Genomic DNA, 18,887 nt, shown 5'->3' with positions numbered 1-18,887 from the left:
GAGCTGAAACATATGACACAGTGGTGTGCTGTGTCCAAGTCAGTGCCCTGGCCGAAGACTCAAGTGATAGAAGTCATGCTACTAGGGAAGGCTAAAACAAAGTTTTTGATAGTTTAAATTACTTTAGTTCATGCTTTAAAATGAATACTATATAGTTTACAAGAACTACAAATGTTTCAAATGAATCATAACTCTGAATTTAAAAAATGACTTTATCATTACTAACAGAAAATTAAGAAACAGACAGAAAGCCAGGCAGGTGGATTTCTGAGTTTGAGGCCAGCCTGGTCTACAAAGTGAGTTCCAGGACAGCCAGGACTACACAGAGAAACCCTGTCTCTAAAAACAAAACAAAAACAACAACAACAACAACAACAAAAACAGACAGAAAAACAGAATTCCTGGGTCCTGATTATCCCTTTATTCTCCATATCTGTTTTTTTTTTTTTTTTCCAGTGCTGAGGACCAAACCCAGGGCTTTGTACTTCCTAGGCAAGCTCTCTACCAGTGAGCTAAATTCCCAACCCCTGTATCTGCTATTTTTATGAGTAAATTTAATATTGTCATTTTTATGGAGATAATATTTTTCATTTAAAAAAAAGATATACATTAAGCCGAGTATGGTGGTAAACATCTATAATTCCAGTACTCTAGAAACTGAGGCAGGGCAGTTCTGAATTTGAAGCCAAGCGTTCAAGGACTATTTGTACTCTGCACTAATCCCTATGCCATCAAAGAAGGCATACTCTGCATCACATGTGCACCCCACACTCCTCTTCTCTAGTAGGTTCCATCTATATGTTTCTCTATATGTTTCATCTGTGAACAAATAGAGTATTCCTATTTTTCTATCCTTAACACCAAAGCAGCAAAAGCAATATACGTATAATGTGCTATGACTACTACAGACTGATTAGAATTCTCCTTAGGTCATAGAATAATGACCCACTTCTGTTTACAGTAGATCCTTAGAGGTTACAGACCTCAGGTCATGTAACTAGCATGGAGCAGATTAGACTTAGTTCCCAAACCTCATTCTTCAGCCATTTGTTTCTCATGCGGGGCTTTGAATGTTACAAAGGTACTGCAGACTATACCATTAACAACTCATTTAAATTCTTTGCAAAATACAGAAAACGCCATTCCATGGAAGAAATAGCTCTTGCCATTTAGTATTCTCACAGTATTTATTACACATCTATGCGTGTTTTCCACTGTTTACAAACAGCAACAATTCATAGCTTTCCCTAAAGAGCAAATCATAACTTCCTTCTGCTGCACATCCTATATGCATTGAACACAGTAGAGGGGAGTTATACAACATGTAAATCTGTGTTGTCACTAAGTCATGATCCACCTTGCAACTTAAAAATCTTTTGAAGAAATTTAGCATACACTTCTGAAATAAAACATTAGAGAATATTATATAAAGACATGATTGACTTACCGCTGTGGTAAGAGTCTGTCATTAGCCAGATAGCCTGGTTTGTGAATCTCTTTATTATAATCTCCATACTTGGCCTGCACAGCATACGAAGCCAAAAGAACTGCAGTTTCTGGTGGGCAATATATCTCATCATTTAAGATGGCTTCTTTAACTTGCAAGAAGAAAAGTCTCTGTGTTATTTCTTGAATCAATTCCTCAGAAACATCTTCAGGAAAGAATTTAGCTCTAAACTTGAACTGTAACGGATTTTCTTTTTTAACATCTTGCTGTGTTACCTAGAATAGTAATTTCAAGTATTATCAACAAAACTTTTAATTCACTGTAAATGAATATATTTACATCATATTCTTTTTTGGAAGAAAATATGCAGTAATACTATGTAAGATGGTAAGTTTATAGACAAACACAGGTGCTAAAGGAGCTGCTGTGCAGTCCTGAGGCTGCTGGCAGCTCTGGGAGCCCAGGTATCAGCTGGACTGAATGCTTTGTGTGCCCATGCTCATTCTACAGACATTTACAGAAGTGAGCTGAGTTTTAACTCATGTGACACCTGCTTCAAAGTTCTATTTCTCACATGCTCAGCTCACACAGAATGTGTGTGGTAAAAGTTGATGGTGCTTCAATGACTTAAATGTCATGAATAATTTTTAAGACAGACAACTGCAGGTTGGAGAGATGGCTCAGTGATTAAGAGCACTGACTGCTCTTCCAGAGATCCTGAGTTCAATTCCCAGCAACTATATGGTGGCTCACAACCATCTTTAATGGGGATCTGATGCCCTCTTCTGATGTGTTTGAAGACAGCAACAGTGTATTCACATACATGAAGTAAACACTGAAATAAATAAATAAATGACACAGAACTGCACCAGGAGTCCTGCAGTTAGTGAGGTGCTTTTTCAGCACAGATTAATAAACACATCAAATTAATGTTATTATACAAATCTTACCTTTTTATTCAATTTAAGCCATGTAGAATATCCTTTGCTGTCTACATATTGCAGCCCAAAAAACCAGACCTCACGTAAACCAACTGTTTTTACAACCTATAAAACAGATAAATTCAGTTCAACATTCACACTGTGATGATAACACTCGATGTTACAGATCACAAGGACAAACCACACCACAGGTGAAGTGCAATAGAAAAGGGCTTTCTTCCCTTGAACACAGTCTTTTCAACATGCTCAGGGAACAATTCCGAAAACAATTCAGATTTTCTCGTCTCTATTCTGTTACTTCACTCCTCTCTTCTTCCTTGACTCAGTACTTCCCATCTTAATTTTGTTAGCTCACATCATATCCTCAACAAACAAAAGAACAGTCTGAAGGCTAGCAGCACAGATGTGCTAAGCCTAAGTTTCTATTTGATTCTCACCCTACCAGTAGCTGGGGCAAAGCACATCACTCTGGTGACAAAGTCTGGTAGCTTCAATGTTCTACCATCACTGAGCAGAAACAATTCTTGGACCATGACCTAAGTTTCACTAGTCTACATCTATCTACTCATTTATTATGCCTTCATTTCTCTTGAGCCCAAATAACAACATGCATGTTGGAGTCAAAGGACAATGTTCAGGCATCAGGTCTGTCCGTCCACTACATAGGCTGTGGGAACTGAACTAGGTTACTGGGCTTGGCAGCAGGTACCTGTGCCTTCTGAGCATCTTGCTGGCCTGTTTTAGGCTTTTATGTATATTTTTGAAAATTCACTAAAGAGTTATCCCATAAAAGTAGAAATTATAATATATAATACCCCTATAGTTATTCAAAGAGCCTGAATATGTACTGCCAAAATTCTAAGCAGTACATGTTTGGATTATCAAGGAAGGTATAGAAAACGTAAGGCGTAAGCAATACTATGCGCATGATGGTATCAGAGTTACATTTCTTGGTCTCTGAGACGACTCACTGGTTAACACTGTTTGCTGCTAACATATGAAGGCATGAGCTCAGGTGCTAGGTCCCATGGTAACAAGCTGGACCTGGCCATCCACACCTGTAACACCACTACAGTAAGGGGTGGAAACAGGACTGCTATGGCTTACTTGTCCACCAGCCTTACTCCAGGCTCAATGAAAGACACTGTCTCAATACACAAATGTCCCAGGCAAAAATGATTTATCTCCTCTGGCCTTAGCATGTTCACCCCACCAAACACAACACACATGTATATATACCACACAAATACATACTGTTTGTCTGACACACACACACGCCACACAACACACAGGTTACATGATTTGTGGATGAAATGATACCTGGTCAAAAAGTTGTTTGCCAGTTGTATTGGGCTGAATGGCAAATTCTAGCTCAGCGTCCATTGTAGTTACTCTTACATTGATCTGGAATTAAAACAGAATATATTTACAAAGTAGTAAGCATGAGAAAAATCCTTTGACTTACAGTATTTCTGTGGAATAAGATGCTGGAGATCAAATCCAGGGCTTGGTGCATGCTATGCAAAGTTCACCTACTACGCTACATCCCCAGCACTTGGCTTCTGAGATAGTCTTACCATGTGACTCAGGCTTGGCCTGTTTGCAATGCTCCTCCCTATCAGTCCCCCTACTGCTTGGATTATAGGCATATGCATGGACAGTCAAAACACAAGAGGGGACAATACTGGGAAATGAGACAGGCCCTCACACATGACACCCAAGTGCTCCACAACTGATCCATACACCATCCCTAACCTTATTTAAAGTGATACAGCTTGATTCTTATTACAGGAAATCTTTTAAATGAAGAGAAAGAAAATCTTACGAATACCTCATTTGACTTACTAGAGGGTCAACAAGATGTCTCAGTACTGAAAGCCTGATGACCCGGGTTCAATCCTGGAACCCACGGGACACATGGGTATTAAATACAGCAGAGCAGAATGTAACTCCAGAGTCTCTGAATGTCATCCACTACCTCATATTTCTTCATTAAAACATGTATGATGATGCCATAGGAAGCTTGTTACTTTGTATAATAATTAAATGATAAACTGAACAATATGCTCTGAGATTCCAGTGAAAATATCAATCTTTAAGAAAATAAATGATAACAAATGCTAGTAAGGCTTTGGGGGAAGGGGCAACCTCTTCACTGCTGGTGAAGCCTCCATGGAAATCAGTACGAGGGTTCTTCAAAATATTCAAAATACCATTTATGGTCCACCTCTATCACTCTTGAGCCTACAAGTAAAGGATTCCAAACTGACACACCACACACACTGACACGCCCAGAGACACTTGCACATCCATGTCTGCTGCTATACAACAGCAGGAAATGTAATTAGCTTAGGTATCTTTTAATAAATGGATACCTCCTACAAAATGCCATACTTATAAACAATGTCATTTTATGCATTCATAAAGAAAAATGAAATCAAGACATCTGCAGGAAAATGAATGCAACTGGAAATCATGTTCATTAAGTCAAGTAAGTCAAGACTCAAAATACTTCAACCTTATGTCTTCTCTATAATGCAAAACACGAATCCCTGTGTGTGTGTGTGTGTGTGTGTGTGTGTGTGTGTGTGAGAGAGAGAGAGAGAGAGAGACAGAGACAGAGAAAGAGAAACAGATCACACACACACAAAATTGCAGATTAGGGAGACTCAAAAACTTTAAAGACTTAATTGTGTTTAATATAGGGACTCATTATGTAGAGTGCTGGGATTAAAGGCATGTGTCAGTGTCGCTACACCTGGCTCTATAGATTTTTAAAAATGACTGAAAACTATATGAGAGCTCCAGGAATACTAATGTATATCCAGAAAGGAAGACCAATGAAAATAAGCCCATAAATTCCTATGGCTTCATCCAATCCTCACCTCAGGGGTCAGGGGTCAAAGCAGAAGAGGAAGCAGAACTATGGAGGGAGCAGAGGGGACAGCTGGCACTAAGGAGCACTGTCACAGGACTGACAGACTGTGACAGCACACACAAGGACTACACAGGTTCAAGCCAGATGGGGGCCCAGCCCGGAGACCATAAGTGGATACTTGGCCCCGCCCTAACCAGGAAGCTAGCTGTAATTGATACCTGCTGGCAAAGGGTCTCCTTGTACATCAGCCACACTGCAGGGCAGGCCTATGCCCAGGAGTGGTCGACCAACACAAAAACGAACTCCACAGCCCTTCTGTGGGGTTCTCTTTCATTTTGCTTTGTTTTGGCATTTTTTTTCCTTTGACTTGTTTGATTTGATTTTTGTTTTTGTGAAAGTCTTTTGTATTTCTTAGGTTTTTGTTGTTGTTCTGTCTCCGTGGGCACCAGGCACACAAGGGGCACATAAGGAGGGAACACTCGTCCCAGGAGAATAAAGAATGATACAAGACAAAGCAGAGAATGCTGTCAGGCACAGTGGCATAAACCCGAATCCCAGCATCCTGGGGGCTGAGGCAAGAAAACCGCAGCACATCTGGGCCAGCCAGGGCTACACAACAAGACCCAAGTGCAGCACATCTGGGCCAGCCAGGGCTACACACCAAGATCCCACCTCAGGAACAAAACTTAAAAAGAGAGTTGCTGAGCAGATATAGGCAGATAGTGCATCCAAGTCCCAAATCCCGGTTAAAGACCAGCTTTGACCCCACAGGGTAAACTGAGGCAGGCAGTGTGATGATGGCGATTGGGATCACTGCTGATAGCAACAGACGAGGGCTTCTGTGCTGGCAGCTGTGACGAGAGAGAAGAAAAGGGAGGAGACGCAAGCACACACACAGATACATACACGTAGAATGGTCACAGCAAACACAAGCTCCAGCACCTTTACATATACAAATACATACATACAGACAGACAGACACATACATATTCACACATTAGATGGCTAGAGCAAAGCTCTAACAAGCAGGCTCCAAGAATTTCACATATACATACTCACATATACATACATACATGCCTGTTGGGTAGATGGAACAAAGTGTCAACACATTCTTAAAACCATACCTATGCATACCAACAAATACATGTATATACATATACACACTGTCTTAGTCAGGGATTCTATTTCTGCANGAGAGAGAGAGAGAGAGAGAAAGGAGAGAAGGCCCTGTAAGGTGGGGCTGGACGTGCCGAGGATGAGGAAGACGGACTGTAGAGAAGAGACAGGGCCAGCAGGTGGCAAACGGAAGGAGAATCAAGTCCAGCACAGAGAGCCATGAGGACAAAACTCTTAGCTCTTCACATTTCTTTAAAGAATCCCTCTGACTGGTTACAAAAGACTCACAATAGCTGACTGCTTGCACAGATCAAGCCAGTCAACATTCTAGGGTGGAATGGGGTGAGGTTCACGAGCCTCGAATTCCTGAGGAGCTACAGATGGTTGACGGCTTCTGGTTCTGTTTTAAGGGTGTGATCCATGATAAGTTGGCCATGATACAAAGGATGGTCCCAGCACAAACTGGACTTAGTGAATTACTAAAAAAAATAATAATAATAATTTAAAAACTAAGACTTAAGTTCAAAAAGGAAGAAAGGGAAAAAGAAGGTAAAATGTTCTGGGGAAAATTAGGGAGCCAAAATGGGGCAGGGTGAATATCATGTATGATAGTATCAAATCATAGAATGTGTTTAAGAGAAAGATGTATGTATGTGTTTGTGTACTGGCATATGCCCTATATAGGTGCAGGTGCCAAGTGGGTCCCAGAAGAGTGTCAGAGCCCTGAAGCTGGGCTTACAGGAGGCTGTAACATGGCCAACCTGGATGATGGGAACTGAACTCAGGTCCTCGGCCAGGGCACTAAATGTTCTTCATCACTGAGCAAACTCACTAGTTCCAAGGAATTTTCCCCCAGTTTGTGAGAATGTTTCTTTTTTATTTCTTTAAATTTTGTTTATTTTACACCCACAACCACAATTTCCCCTCCCTTCGTCCCTCCCAGTCTCTCCCCACCAATCTGTCCTCTCTTTCATCCCCCCATCCACTCCTCCATTTCTCTTCAGAAAAGGGCCTGCCTTGATGGATATCAGCCAGCCATGGTATATCAAGTTGCAGTACCTCAGGACTAGGTACCTCTCTTCTATCAAGCCTAAACAAGGCTAGACAAGGCAACCCAGTAATGGGAAAGAGTCCCAAAGGCAGGCAACAGACTTCAAAATGATCACAGGCACACAAATTTAGGCTATCATCAGTGTCACTGTCACAGCATCAAACTAGAATTATGGGAAAGTTAACAGGAACAGGTCCTGCATACCTCTCATTGTTTTCTCTTAATATCTTACAATTATTGAGAGATAAATGTATACTAGATTCTTATGTAATCCTTGTCTCCTTTCTTGAGTAAATAAAATTATAACCCTATTTTATATAGAGGAAACCAAGAGCAAAATGGATTAAACAGAAGTCACACACAGATAAAGTATGAAAGCCAGAATAGAACTAGACAACTTGGTACCAAATGTCATTAATTTTAACCTTAACTGTCCTGTCACCCATGATTATTCTTCACAACCCCCACAATGAATGCTAAGCAGTATCAAAAGAAACAAAACACACTTACTGGCTTCGGCATTTTCTTTTTCTTGTTTGTTACCTTCTTTAGAAACTCTTCACTTCTATAAACAATTATAGCCTGTTAAAGAAAAGGAAGCATACTTTATTACCACTCATGTTAGGTTTTACCTCTACCTTGCAGAAATAAGATGGAAAATAGAGTACTTTAAAAGCAGGTTACAAGTGACACTGTGTCCTCTTAGGTTCACACTCAAAGTCGTGGGCGAGCATTCCACATCCCCTAAAAAGCCTGGTGTATGGCACTGGAAACACTGCACATCTCAAACAGGACAGCATAAAGTATGTTAATCTAAAAGCAAGAAAACCTAATCACTATGGACTAATGACTGCCTCTCCCACACAAGCTCCTCCATGCACAAGCCTTATATGGGAAGAGGCAGTACTAATGAAGACCAGCAGCTTCAAGTCTAAGGGAAACTCAGTATTTTCCAACCTTTCTTCTGTATCGTCAGATGAAAACTGTTTTTCTTAAAAACCGTTTTCCTTTTTAAATTCTAAAAACTGGAAAAAAAAAAATACACCAGCTTACTCACCTAAAGTGTGGAAGGCAGCCACATCTCTACATAACACCATAGGTGCTAGTCTGCAGCCAGCCAGTGACAGCCACTGAGATTCAGAACCGTCCTAAGCTAATGCTGGCATGTAACTTCTTTCACTGAGGCAACACATCTTAGCAGGGAAGGACTACCCTGTTGCCCTTAGGGAAACATTCTTACTAAGAAACATCAACAAAAATGAGTTTGCCTTTCTGAGAAATCTACCAAGCCTTTATCAGCTGTCTAGGAAAGAGAGATTTCCAGCATCAAATCTTACTGTGACTAATGTTGTATCAGAGACATTAAAATTTATGTAGACACTATCACTGCCAAGATAGTTGTAGGCCCAGCTAAATTAACACACATTCGAATAAGGTAATTTCCTTAAATTTTATTCACATACATGCCAATAAACGCCTCTATACACAGAAACACCCTCTGCAGCTCCGTGGGCTGTTTCATGTTTTTATCTGAGTCACTAGCAATGACATTCAGGAGGAAATATAAAAGCCCCATTTCTGAACTTTTTCTAGCCTATTCCCTATCACCCCTCCTACATTTACAGTCTGACGGGTCACATTTTCTGAATTAAAGGCATTAATTCACACCTAAATTAAAGGAGTTTCAAGTCAAACTTTCATGTTCAAAATGAAAGTGGCATCTAAGAAACGCCTAAGAACACAGTTCCCCTTTTGGGAGGAACTATCTTGAGGGGGAAAAACATTTGTTATACATTTAAGCTATGTCATTTTTATACAGTGCAAGGTCAATGGAGTAGGGCTTTTTGTTTGCTGCTGTTGTCTGTTGGTTTTTAGGGTTTTTTTGTTTGTTTTCCAACAGGTTCTAACTCTTTGCACTGAACAGCCTAGAACTTCTTGCTCAGGCTGGTCTCAAACCCTGGGCCATTCTGCCCAGTTCCCAACATGCCTGGCATGCCTCTTCTCTTGTTCGTTATTAAGCTCTTAAATGTTCAATTTCCAATCACGATTTCTAATAACTTTTAAAATGTTTTGTTATTGCATTCCCACTTTTAAATTCGAGAGCTTTAGATCTATAGGTAAAATAATCATTTTGTAGAGTTTCTGCCTATGTTTAATACTTAAACTTGAGTGCAGTGTCACTTATTCCAGATATAAACAATACTACACCGTGTACGTTGGGTAACATGTTAGATCAAGCTAACATAAGCGCTTTTTTTTAAAACCTCTCATTCTCCTCGCTTTAGTCCGCTTAGCCAATCTAACAGAAACACATTTAAGTTTTCTCGGCTGACTTCTGATAAAATGGAATTTTTCACTTATATAAATTTTTAGGCTGGTATCAGGTAAGCAGTTCCAGAACTGTTACATCTTTCCAGGAAGAATCCTCTCCATAAATAGTAATTTAACTGCACCAGACACCCATGTGAACGGTGGCCTGCTCAACACTGGATGTTACTACTGCTCATTTTTCTGGCCATTGTTAGCACTCATGAGCAGTCAGCTGTCAACGTAATTCATTCCCCCCCACCCCACTCCGTGCACTAATCTCATTTTCCTTTCTACTTTAACATTTACTCTTTAGTGTCACATTCCCTACAGAGATCTGTTAAGCTTCCTCATTCTAAAGCCTTTGCTTTGCTCTCATCTTCTTCCATCCAGGTATTTTTCACTCAGTTCTTTCTGGACACAGTCTGACATTTTGCTATTTAATCTTTGACTATGTTTTCAAATTTTCCACCCCTTTAACTGAGTGATACTCCTCTAGCCAACAGGTCTCTACAGATGAGTGTCTGTCTTAACGTTTTCAGGCAAGGTTTTACACAGCAGCTCTGGCTGGCCTAGGACTCTCACACTTGAGGGAATCCTGTCACTTCTGCCTCCAGGGTGCTAGAATTACAGGTGGGAGTCAGCAGGCCCAGTTTCTCCACATTTAAGGTTAATTTTTATTTATGTGTATGTTTGTACGCCACCTGTGTGCAGGTGCCACCGAGGCCAAAAGAGGATGGCAGATCCCCTGGCACTGGATTTACGGGCAGCTGTGAGCTATTTAATGTGTGTTCTGGGACTCAAACTCCAGTTCTCTGAAAGAGCAAGAAATGCTCCTAACCACTGAGCCATCTCTCCAGCCCGATTCTCAATTATTTTCAATGTATTTTATTATCTGTCTACGATATAAAATTTTGGTGGTTTATTAATAGAAAAATATTTTTAAAGATTTTTAAATTTTCATTTCTATGTGTGTAAAGGTGTTTGCTGAGGCCAGAAGAGGGTATCAAAATCTCCTGGAGCTAGAGTTAGAGGTGGCTGTGAGTGGCCCATTTGAGTGCTAGGAACTTAGCTTGGGTCCTTTGGAAGAGCAGCAATGGTTCTAATCACTAGGCAATCTATAACATTCCTAGACAGTCTTTTTTTGTTTTTTTTTGTTTTTTGGTGTTTGTTTTTTGTTTATGGAGACAGGGTTTCTCTGTATAGCCCTGGCTGTCCTGGAACTCACTCTGTTAGACCAGGCTGGCCTCGAACTCAGAAAAAGCGTGCGCCACTACACCTGGCTGAAAAAAGTTTAATACTTTGATGGTATGATATTTTAAAATTCTTTTATTCTTATATTTACTTTATATCTCTTTAAATTTGATTTTCAGCTCAAAGAGGCTTATTTTTCATACCTGATCATTTTAGAGAGCTTACATCCCTAGTGAACTCTCCAATGTAGGAACCTTGCTAGCCGTACAGCACTGCATATCCCTATGGAGGCGCTTCGGGGATATTTCTTTGTGGCCAGAAATATTATATCAGTCCCCATCACAATAATCACAATATTCCCTAAAGACTTTTTCTTTTTGTTTGGTCTTTGTAAGAATTATTTTATTTATAAGCACACTGTAGCTATCTTCAGACACACCAGAAGAGGGTATCGGATCCCATTACAGATGGTCGTGAGCCATGTGGTTACTGGGAATTGAACTCAGGACCTCTAGAAGAGCAGTCAGTGCTCTTAACCACTAAGCCATCTCTCCAGCCCCTAGAGGTTTTACTTTTAAGTGTTTAAAAGTCAGATGTGAAACTCTGAAGAGCATGTTTCACTAACCTGCTATCTTCCATAATGTGGTATGCACAGGAATTCTACCTTTAAAATTTTCTAGGACAAACTATGCGCAAGTAGAATTAAAATCTAAGTTTTAGTCAAGTTAGTGATCAATGAACAATGTTCATACCAAAATACTATTTACCATGAATGGTACATATCAAGTCACTTCTAGGATGATATACTTTAAATAAAACTAGCATCTGCCAGTAGCAAAATAGAAAATAAAAGATCACATGAAAAGCCAAGAAAGCACTTCATTTCTAATGTGAAACTACTTGTTTTCAGCATCCTGTCTTCTCTATCTACATGGCTACCACACAGACAAGCTGGTGGGCCAGCCACTGCAGAGTTCATGTTATATTCATAAAGGTGTATTTATAAAGCATAAAGTTCATGTTATAGTCATAAAGCCATGACTCTCCTCTCACCTTTAATTTTTTTAATGTTTCCCTTGCAGGTCTATTAATGTGATTAATTTTTGCCACTGCAGTTTCTCCCACTCTTGAATTACAGAGGTTCCACCCTATCTCTTTTCCATACCAAGTTCCTCAGAAGCACAAAGGTAGCAGCAATTACCTAGTCGTCAGTTCAGAGGCTTCAGTCTGAAGAGATGCTGGCAGCAGCTGTCTCCTACCTCCCACCACCTACTCACATGAACAAACAAAATGCCACAAAAGAGGAAACATTGATATACAGCATCCTCTGTCCTTCAACTCTGAGGCTGACCTTCCTCATATAATGAAGCTGCCACATGCCACAGTGGCTCTCTGCTGCACGGACACAACGCACCAACAGGTCAGGTGCTGCAACAGGTGCTGCCGCATGGAGCCTAGTAGTGGCTTACATTGAAGCTTCAATAATTAACACCAAACTAATTTTACTTTCAAGTTATTCTTCTCCCAAGGCCTAACTGTAATTACTGTCAGTCTTTCGGGAGTCAAACTATGGAAGAGCACAATAGTTGGCTTTATATAAAATTCTAAAAGAACTCTTGGCCAATTTTCTGGGAAACTGGGAAGGAATAAAAACAAGTTTAAAATACATCAATTAGGTAAATGGCAGGCAAATCAACAGTTATGACACTGACAAAGAACTTATCAATCCTTTTTTTTTCCTCCCTATGAGACACTCTAGGGAGGCCTGTGAACCACCTCCCAGAGGTGTTTAAGTTCATACAATAAATGTATGAAATACATAAAATTATAAGAAATGTATCGTGCTTGAATGTAATTATCAAAACTTAAAATATACAAATCTATGTCAGATATATCAGATATACAAAAAAATTTGATTCTTTTCCAATACTTTAAATAACAGTACTACTGGATTTAATCACCAGACTTTAAGTAAAGATCATTATAAACACTATACTGAGGGCTGGAGAGATGGCTCAGTGGTTAAGAGCACTGACTGCTCTTCCTGAGTTCAATTCTCAGCAATCGCATGGTGGCTCACAACCATCTATAATAGGATCAGATACCCTCTTCTGGTGTGTCTGAAGATAGCAACTCATATTAAATAAATAAAATAAGTAAATAAAGAATTGCTATTCCTTTCTGGTAAAAGTTACAAATACTTAAAAAAAATAAATACTGCACTAAGATAACTTGAATGTATTATGAAGATCCCTAATAAGTCTTATGGAAATAGTCTCTCTGATACTGCCACATTCATAACAGAATATGTGGAAAAGGATATAACTTTATCCGAGTTCACATACACACTCAGGTTTAAAACCTTAAAAATATCAAAAAGTGTTTAATATATATTAGCTTAATACTATAGTAATCAATCAAAATCAATCAATCTCTCTCTCTCTCTCTCTCTCTCTCTCTCTCTCTCTCTCTCTCTCTCTCTCTCTAACTTATGCAGTTCCCAAGTGAAGTGCAGAGGATAAGACTTGAAAGTGAGCAAAGGCATTTACAGATGTGACAGGAAACAGCCTAGAACTTCTTGCTCAGGCTGGTCTCAAATCCTGGGCCATTTTCCTATCTGCCTGCCTTCTCCCCAGCCTACTTTAGTATTCCAACTCCTATACCTCTAAAAAGAAAGGAAGAGGTGGCTAAGAGGCTTGCCCTAAGGCATGGAACTAGTTAGTGAAGTCAGAGTCCTTCACAGCCTGGGTTTAGGTTCTGCCATTCCTATTTGATTTTCTTGATGCAGTCCTACGTAAGCCAGTCCCAGACAACAAAAGGGACTTTTAAGAGGCTGGGCAAGCTTTCTCCTCTACCATCATCAAGCTGAAAAAAATTAAAGCTGTAAACTGATAGGTAATTCTAAAGATATCTAAGACGTATTCATGTGGTAGTAGTCTGTTTTAAAGATATTTTCAAAAAAATATTTGCAAGTTTTGAGAAAATTTTAATTTCTAAACCTTACATGCAAAACAGAACTACAAAAGTAACATTATCTTGAATTTAGATTCTGATCTAAAATTTTTTAAATCTTTATAATTGATACAAAATTAAAGTTATATTTTCTTATATTGGTATAAAATGTATTTTGATACAGATTTAAGGTTTTCATTGATATATATTTTACTGATGCAAAAATTGGGATTAATATTGTTTCTCTTAGACAGACATATTGCCTATGCAACTCATTAAGAATACAAAGCCTAGACCCAGTCCTGCTATTACAAACTGTTCAGAGGACTGAACAGGAGGTAAGAGCCAGATGAACAAACTTGTGGTTCTGAGTTAATTATAAAAGGGTGTTTTCAAAATATTTCAATTAGAAATAGCTGAGAGTGTATCTGAGACTTGTTCATGTGGTGGTATCCTATGTTTTAAAGATATTTTCAAAAAATATTTGCAAGTTTTAAGAAAATTTTAATTTCTAAAACAAGTGTAAAACAGTACTAAAATAACATATTATCTTGAATTTCAATTCTGACCTAAAATATTTTTTAATAGTTACTAAGGTAATCAGAAAGACAAATGAAACATCATTTGTAAATATGTGCTAAAATGTAAGACAGTCATCTCCAATTCAACTTCTTCATTTTACATTTAAGAAAACATTTTTTAGGTGCTGGAGAGATGGCTCAGTGGTTAAAAAAAAATGACTAGGTTCAATTCCCAGCAACCACATGTGGCTCACAACCATCTGTAATAGGATCTGATGCCCTCTTCTGCTGTGTCTGAAGACAGTGACAATGCACTAAGATATAAAATAAATGAATCTAAAACAAACAAAAACATTTTTATGCCATTAGAAATGGTAAGAGGAAAGCAGATTCATGTAGCAGTAAAGAACCAAAGACTCAACATTGTGTTCCCAAATATCTCTACATCTTATATTTTTTGAGACATTACTTAGCAGTAGCTGGGGTTTGTTGCTTTTGATGAGGATCTAGGCTTACAGGTAATACGTTAGCTGTTATTTTTCAAGGACAACATTTTCTTTTCATCTTACTGTTATAAAATGGCCAAGCTAGTAAGAATCAAAGAGACAACACACACAAACATAATAAAGCTTACTTTATCTTGTTCTAAAACCATTTGTTATTTTACTGAATTAAAGAATTAAATATCACATTTAATAATGACTAATTATCATGCTGCTTGTTTGAGGTACATATAGTAATCTTTCCAATATATACTAAATATAGAACCTAAAAAAATTTAAGTATCAGTTCTCATGACACCTAAGAAAATTCAATGCATCCCCCTACAGTGAGTGTCCAACTTTTGGACACTTCACTTCAACATGGCACTGTCATCTACCAATGTGTTGGGATGCACATAGTTATCCTCAGACATATTAGCCCACAGACATAACATACTTGAAAAGACACTGTCAGCTGGGCGGTGGTGACGCACGCCTTTAATCCCAGCACTCAGGAGGCAGAGGCAGGCGGATTTCTGAGTTTGAGGCCAGCATGGTCTACAAAGTGAGTTCCAGGACAGCCAGGGCTACACAGAGAAACCCCGTCTGAAAAAACATAAATAAAAATAAATAAATAAATAAATAAATAGACACTGTCAATTAACCCTAAGATGTTGTACAGCCTTATTGTTCATTTTATAAAGGGGGGTTCTTTATTAAGGGCAAATACATCTACTCCAGCTGTCTTTTAATTTACAGAAACAGGAATATTTAAAAATTTTAAAAAAAACAGAAAGCAAGAAATATTCAGAGGATTCTTAGAACTTTACACACTAATTCCAGCTGACATACACCATAATCCCACGTAACACACTTTTAAGATATTCAGTATGGCACATGTTCTTTACACTGTCAACTCCTCAGGATCTTTTCCATCCTAAATGCAACAAGTATTTACCATAGTGTAACAACTGCCTGGATACATGACTGACACCTTAAATAACAGTTCAGCAAACTTTCTCTGTAAAGGGCCAGGTAAATAAACATGTTAGGTTTCATAAGCCATAGTCTTCTGTTGCAATCATTCAAAGAACCTTTACTTGTGAAAACTGGCAGGAGGCTGAACTTAGTCCTGCAGAATAACTTAATAAAGGATTTTTAACAGCAATTAGTGTTTTTCATATTATAATTTAAGTTCTGAACCAAGAACATTAGCTGCATGTTCATTTAAGCATTGCTAATATATGACAGATCACTTTGGAACTTTTTCCACTTGGGGACAAAAGAATTCAATGCATTTGGTATATAACTAGGAAAATAATAGAACAGAATCAAAAGAAAACAACCTGATCAACAGTGGCAAATTTAGGAGATATGGGACACGCTGCAACCCCGGCCAAGGTGAAAACATCTTGGGAGAAGCTTCTGAAAATGAAGCCTCCCCATTCCCTTTGAGACTTTGTATCAAGACAAGGCACTCAACCCATCCCTACAACTAATCAAGTAAAAACCATCTTAGTCTAAGCTAATGGAGAAGGCCCCAGGCCAGAGTTGAGGATTTTCTATTACTTTTACTCAGTGTATCTTAAATGATGTAAAGACTCAAAACCTTACAAATTTACTTGTAGCAAGTCTCTTATTTAATTTCAACGTTTTAAAAGTTAAAAGAAACATTTAAAGTCCTGAAAGCCAATAACTTTAGAAATAACTAAAGTTTAGAGAGAAAAAATCCTCTAGATATATCAATTACTGGTAGTACAATTGATAAAGTTAGTTACCCCACTATCTCAGAGAAAATAATAACGTGGTGCTCCTTTGCTACTGTATGTAAAACCATACCCATGACCACCCCACCGACGGGGACTGAATCCTATTAAGTACTCTATCACTGAACTCTTATCTGCTGCCCTTTATTTATTTTTATTTTGAGATGGAGATCTAAGTTGTCCAGACTGGCCTTGAACATGCAATCCCCTGCCTCATCCAAAGGCAGCTAGGATCACAAATTTGTACCACAAGGCCCAGCTTAAAACATTCTTTCAATACAGTAGAGCTTTTGTTGTTATTGTTTTTCTTTCAAACTGGAGGAAAGCTCTCTGCAAAAAGGCAAAGAGCCATTTCAGGTTTTGAAAGTCCCGTGGTCTGCTATCATGGCTCAAGAGAAGCCGCAGACAATGTAAACAATCAAACTTGTAAGTTTTTAATTTTGGGTTTTTCAAGACAGGGTTTCTCCATGTAGCCTCGACCATCCTGCCTTCACTGCCTATCTCTGCCTCCCAATTCCTGCTGGGATTAAAGGCATGTGCCACCACTGCCTGGCCAATAAAGCTTTATTTACAAAAATGTGAGCAGGCTGGATTTGGCCTACTAGTTTTAACTGGCTAATACACAAAACAGTTACCAATCTTTCCAAGTAAATTAACTTTACTTTTATTTCCAATGTATAGAAAGCATAAAGAAAAGTAGTCAGCACTGTCTGGTTATAATACTCACTAGATGTATAAAGTTAGTGACAGTGTTTATATACATAAAACTTAATACATATAAATTTAGAATTATACTTAAAAGGTCAACTATAAGGAAAAAAGACAAAGCTTACTCATACACAAATTTATAGCAAATACCTACTCAACAAAACTATGTTATTTAAAGGTATGGTGGCTTATACCTTTCAACATCCTGGAGGCAGAAAATCTGTGTGTTCTAGGCCAGCCTGGTCTACATAGCAAGTTATAGGACAGCCAAGGCTACCCTGACTCAATACAAATAAAAACAAAAATTCTAGTTATTTTAAATTGGTGAATTTGCAAGCATTGCTATACATAATTGTTGTTTAGCGTGAAGGAAACCCATATAACCCCCCCTTTTCCACTAACCTGGTTACTAGCTAGAGTCTACTATTAAAGACAGAAGAAATTAATCACATAGACAACTATTCTTTTCTAAATAGTTTCCAGGTTTTTTAAAAAATACATATAAATGCTGCTATAAGTAATAAACCTGTTTCAAAAGACGTTTTATCTTATGTGTGTGTGAGATGTGTTTACAAGTTTTTACTGAGAATTTCCACTATACTTTAGGAAGGAAAAAAGCAAGCCTCTAATCATAAATCAAAGCACTTACACAGTATTTCTGAAAACTAGTACAGCAAATCTCATTAACTTCATGGTGTCCTAGTCAGGGTCTCTATTCCTGCACAGCATCATGACCAAGAAGCAGTTGGGGAGGAAAGGGTTTATTCAGCTTACATTTCCATGTTTCTGTTCATCACCAGAGGAAGTCAGGACTGGAACTCAAGCAGGTCAGGAAGCAGGAGCTGATGCAGAGGCCAGGGAGGGAATGTTACTTACTGGCTTGCTCAGCTTGCTTTCTTATAGAACCCAAGACTACCAGCCCAGGGATGGCGCCACCCACAAGGGGCCCTCCCCTCTTGATCACTAATTGAGAAAATGCCCCACAGCTGGATCTCATGGAGGTATTTCATCACCTGAAGCTCCTTTCTCTGTGATAACTCCAGCCTGTGTCAAATTGACACACAAACTAGCCAATACACATTGAAATGCTATTATAATTAATACCATGTCAGGGTTTATACTGACAGACTTGAGACCCACAGGTAACAACAGGGTGTGCTCATCCTTAGGGGCACTACCCACCACTTTCTATACACAAGGCAATCACTATGAAAAATGGGCCATGGACAGGACTGCAGGGCATGAAGACAAACCTTTCATTCTATGGCTTTACATCTTTCTGGGTGTTACAACTTTACCACGTAGTACATGATTTTTATAGTTTTTAACAATTTAAAATATACATCCATAAAAATACTAAGAAACACATAGAAATGTAACGAATGAGACAGAGAGGATAGCTGTAAACACACGAGAGATAGAATAGAATAACTCTGAGATCAGACTGGATGAGCTTCCTATAGGAGTCTGAAGTCAGGGCTTTCCCAGAACACCTTCTAGTGACACCTATGGTCTAGAAACTTA

General features: G+C 38.7%; 1 protein-coding gene across 3 annotated transcripts in view; it reads right to left on the bottom strand.

Annotated features, from left to right (window-relative positions):
* Positions 1 to 18,887, bottom strand: part of Rdx (radixin) — a 58,974-nt gene that overhangs the window by 37,211 nt on the left and 2,876 nt on the right. For 2 of the 3 annotated variants that reach the window (XM_029542916.1, XM_021206034.1), the window contains exons 2-5: positions 7,944 to 8,015; positions 3,709 to 3,792; positions 2,398 to 2,493; positions 1,448 to 1,722 (exon numbers count right to left, since the gene is read on the bottom strand). In XM_029542916.1, coding sequence (XP_029398776.1) covers positions 1,448 to 1,722; positions 2,398 to 2,493; positions 3,709 to 3,792; positions 7,944 to 7,955 — 467 coding nt within the window. In that variant the 5' untranslated portion in view covers positions 7,956 to 8,015. Of the gene's footprint in view, positions 1 to 1,447; positions 1,723 to 2,397; positions 2,494 to 3,708; positions 3,793 to 7,943; positions 8,016 to 18,137; positions 18,156 to 18,887 lie in introns of those variants that run through there. The other variant, XM_029542917.1, reaches the window with a different exon arrangement.

This window comes from Mus pahari, chromosome 10 (assembly GCF_900095145.1).
Source record: "Mus pahari chromosome 10, PAHARI_EIJ_v1.1, whole genome shotgun sequence".
Lineage (NCBI taxonomy): Eukaryota > Metazoa > Chordata > Mammalia > Rodentia > Muridae > Mus > Mus pahari.
This window is presented reverse-complemented; position numbering and strand designations above follow the sequence as displayed.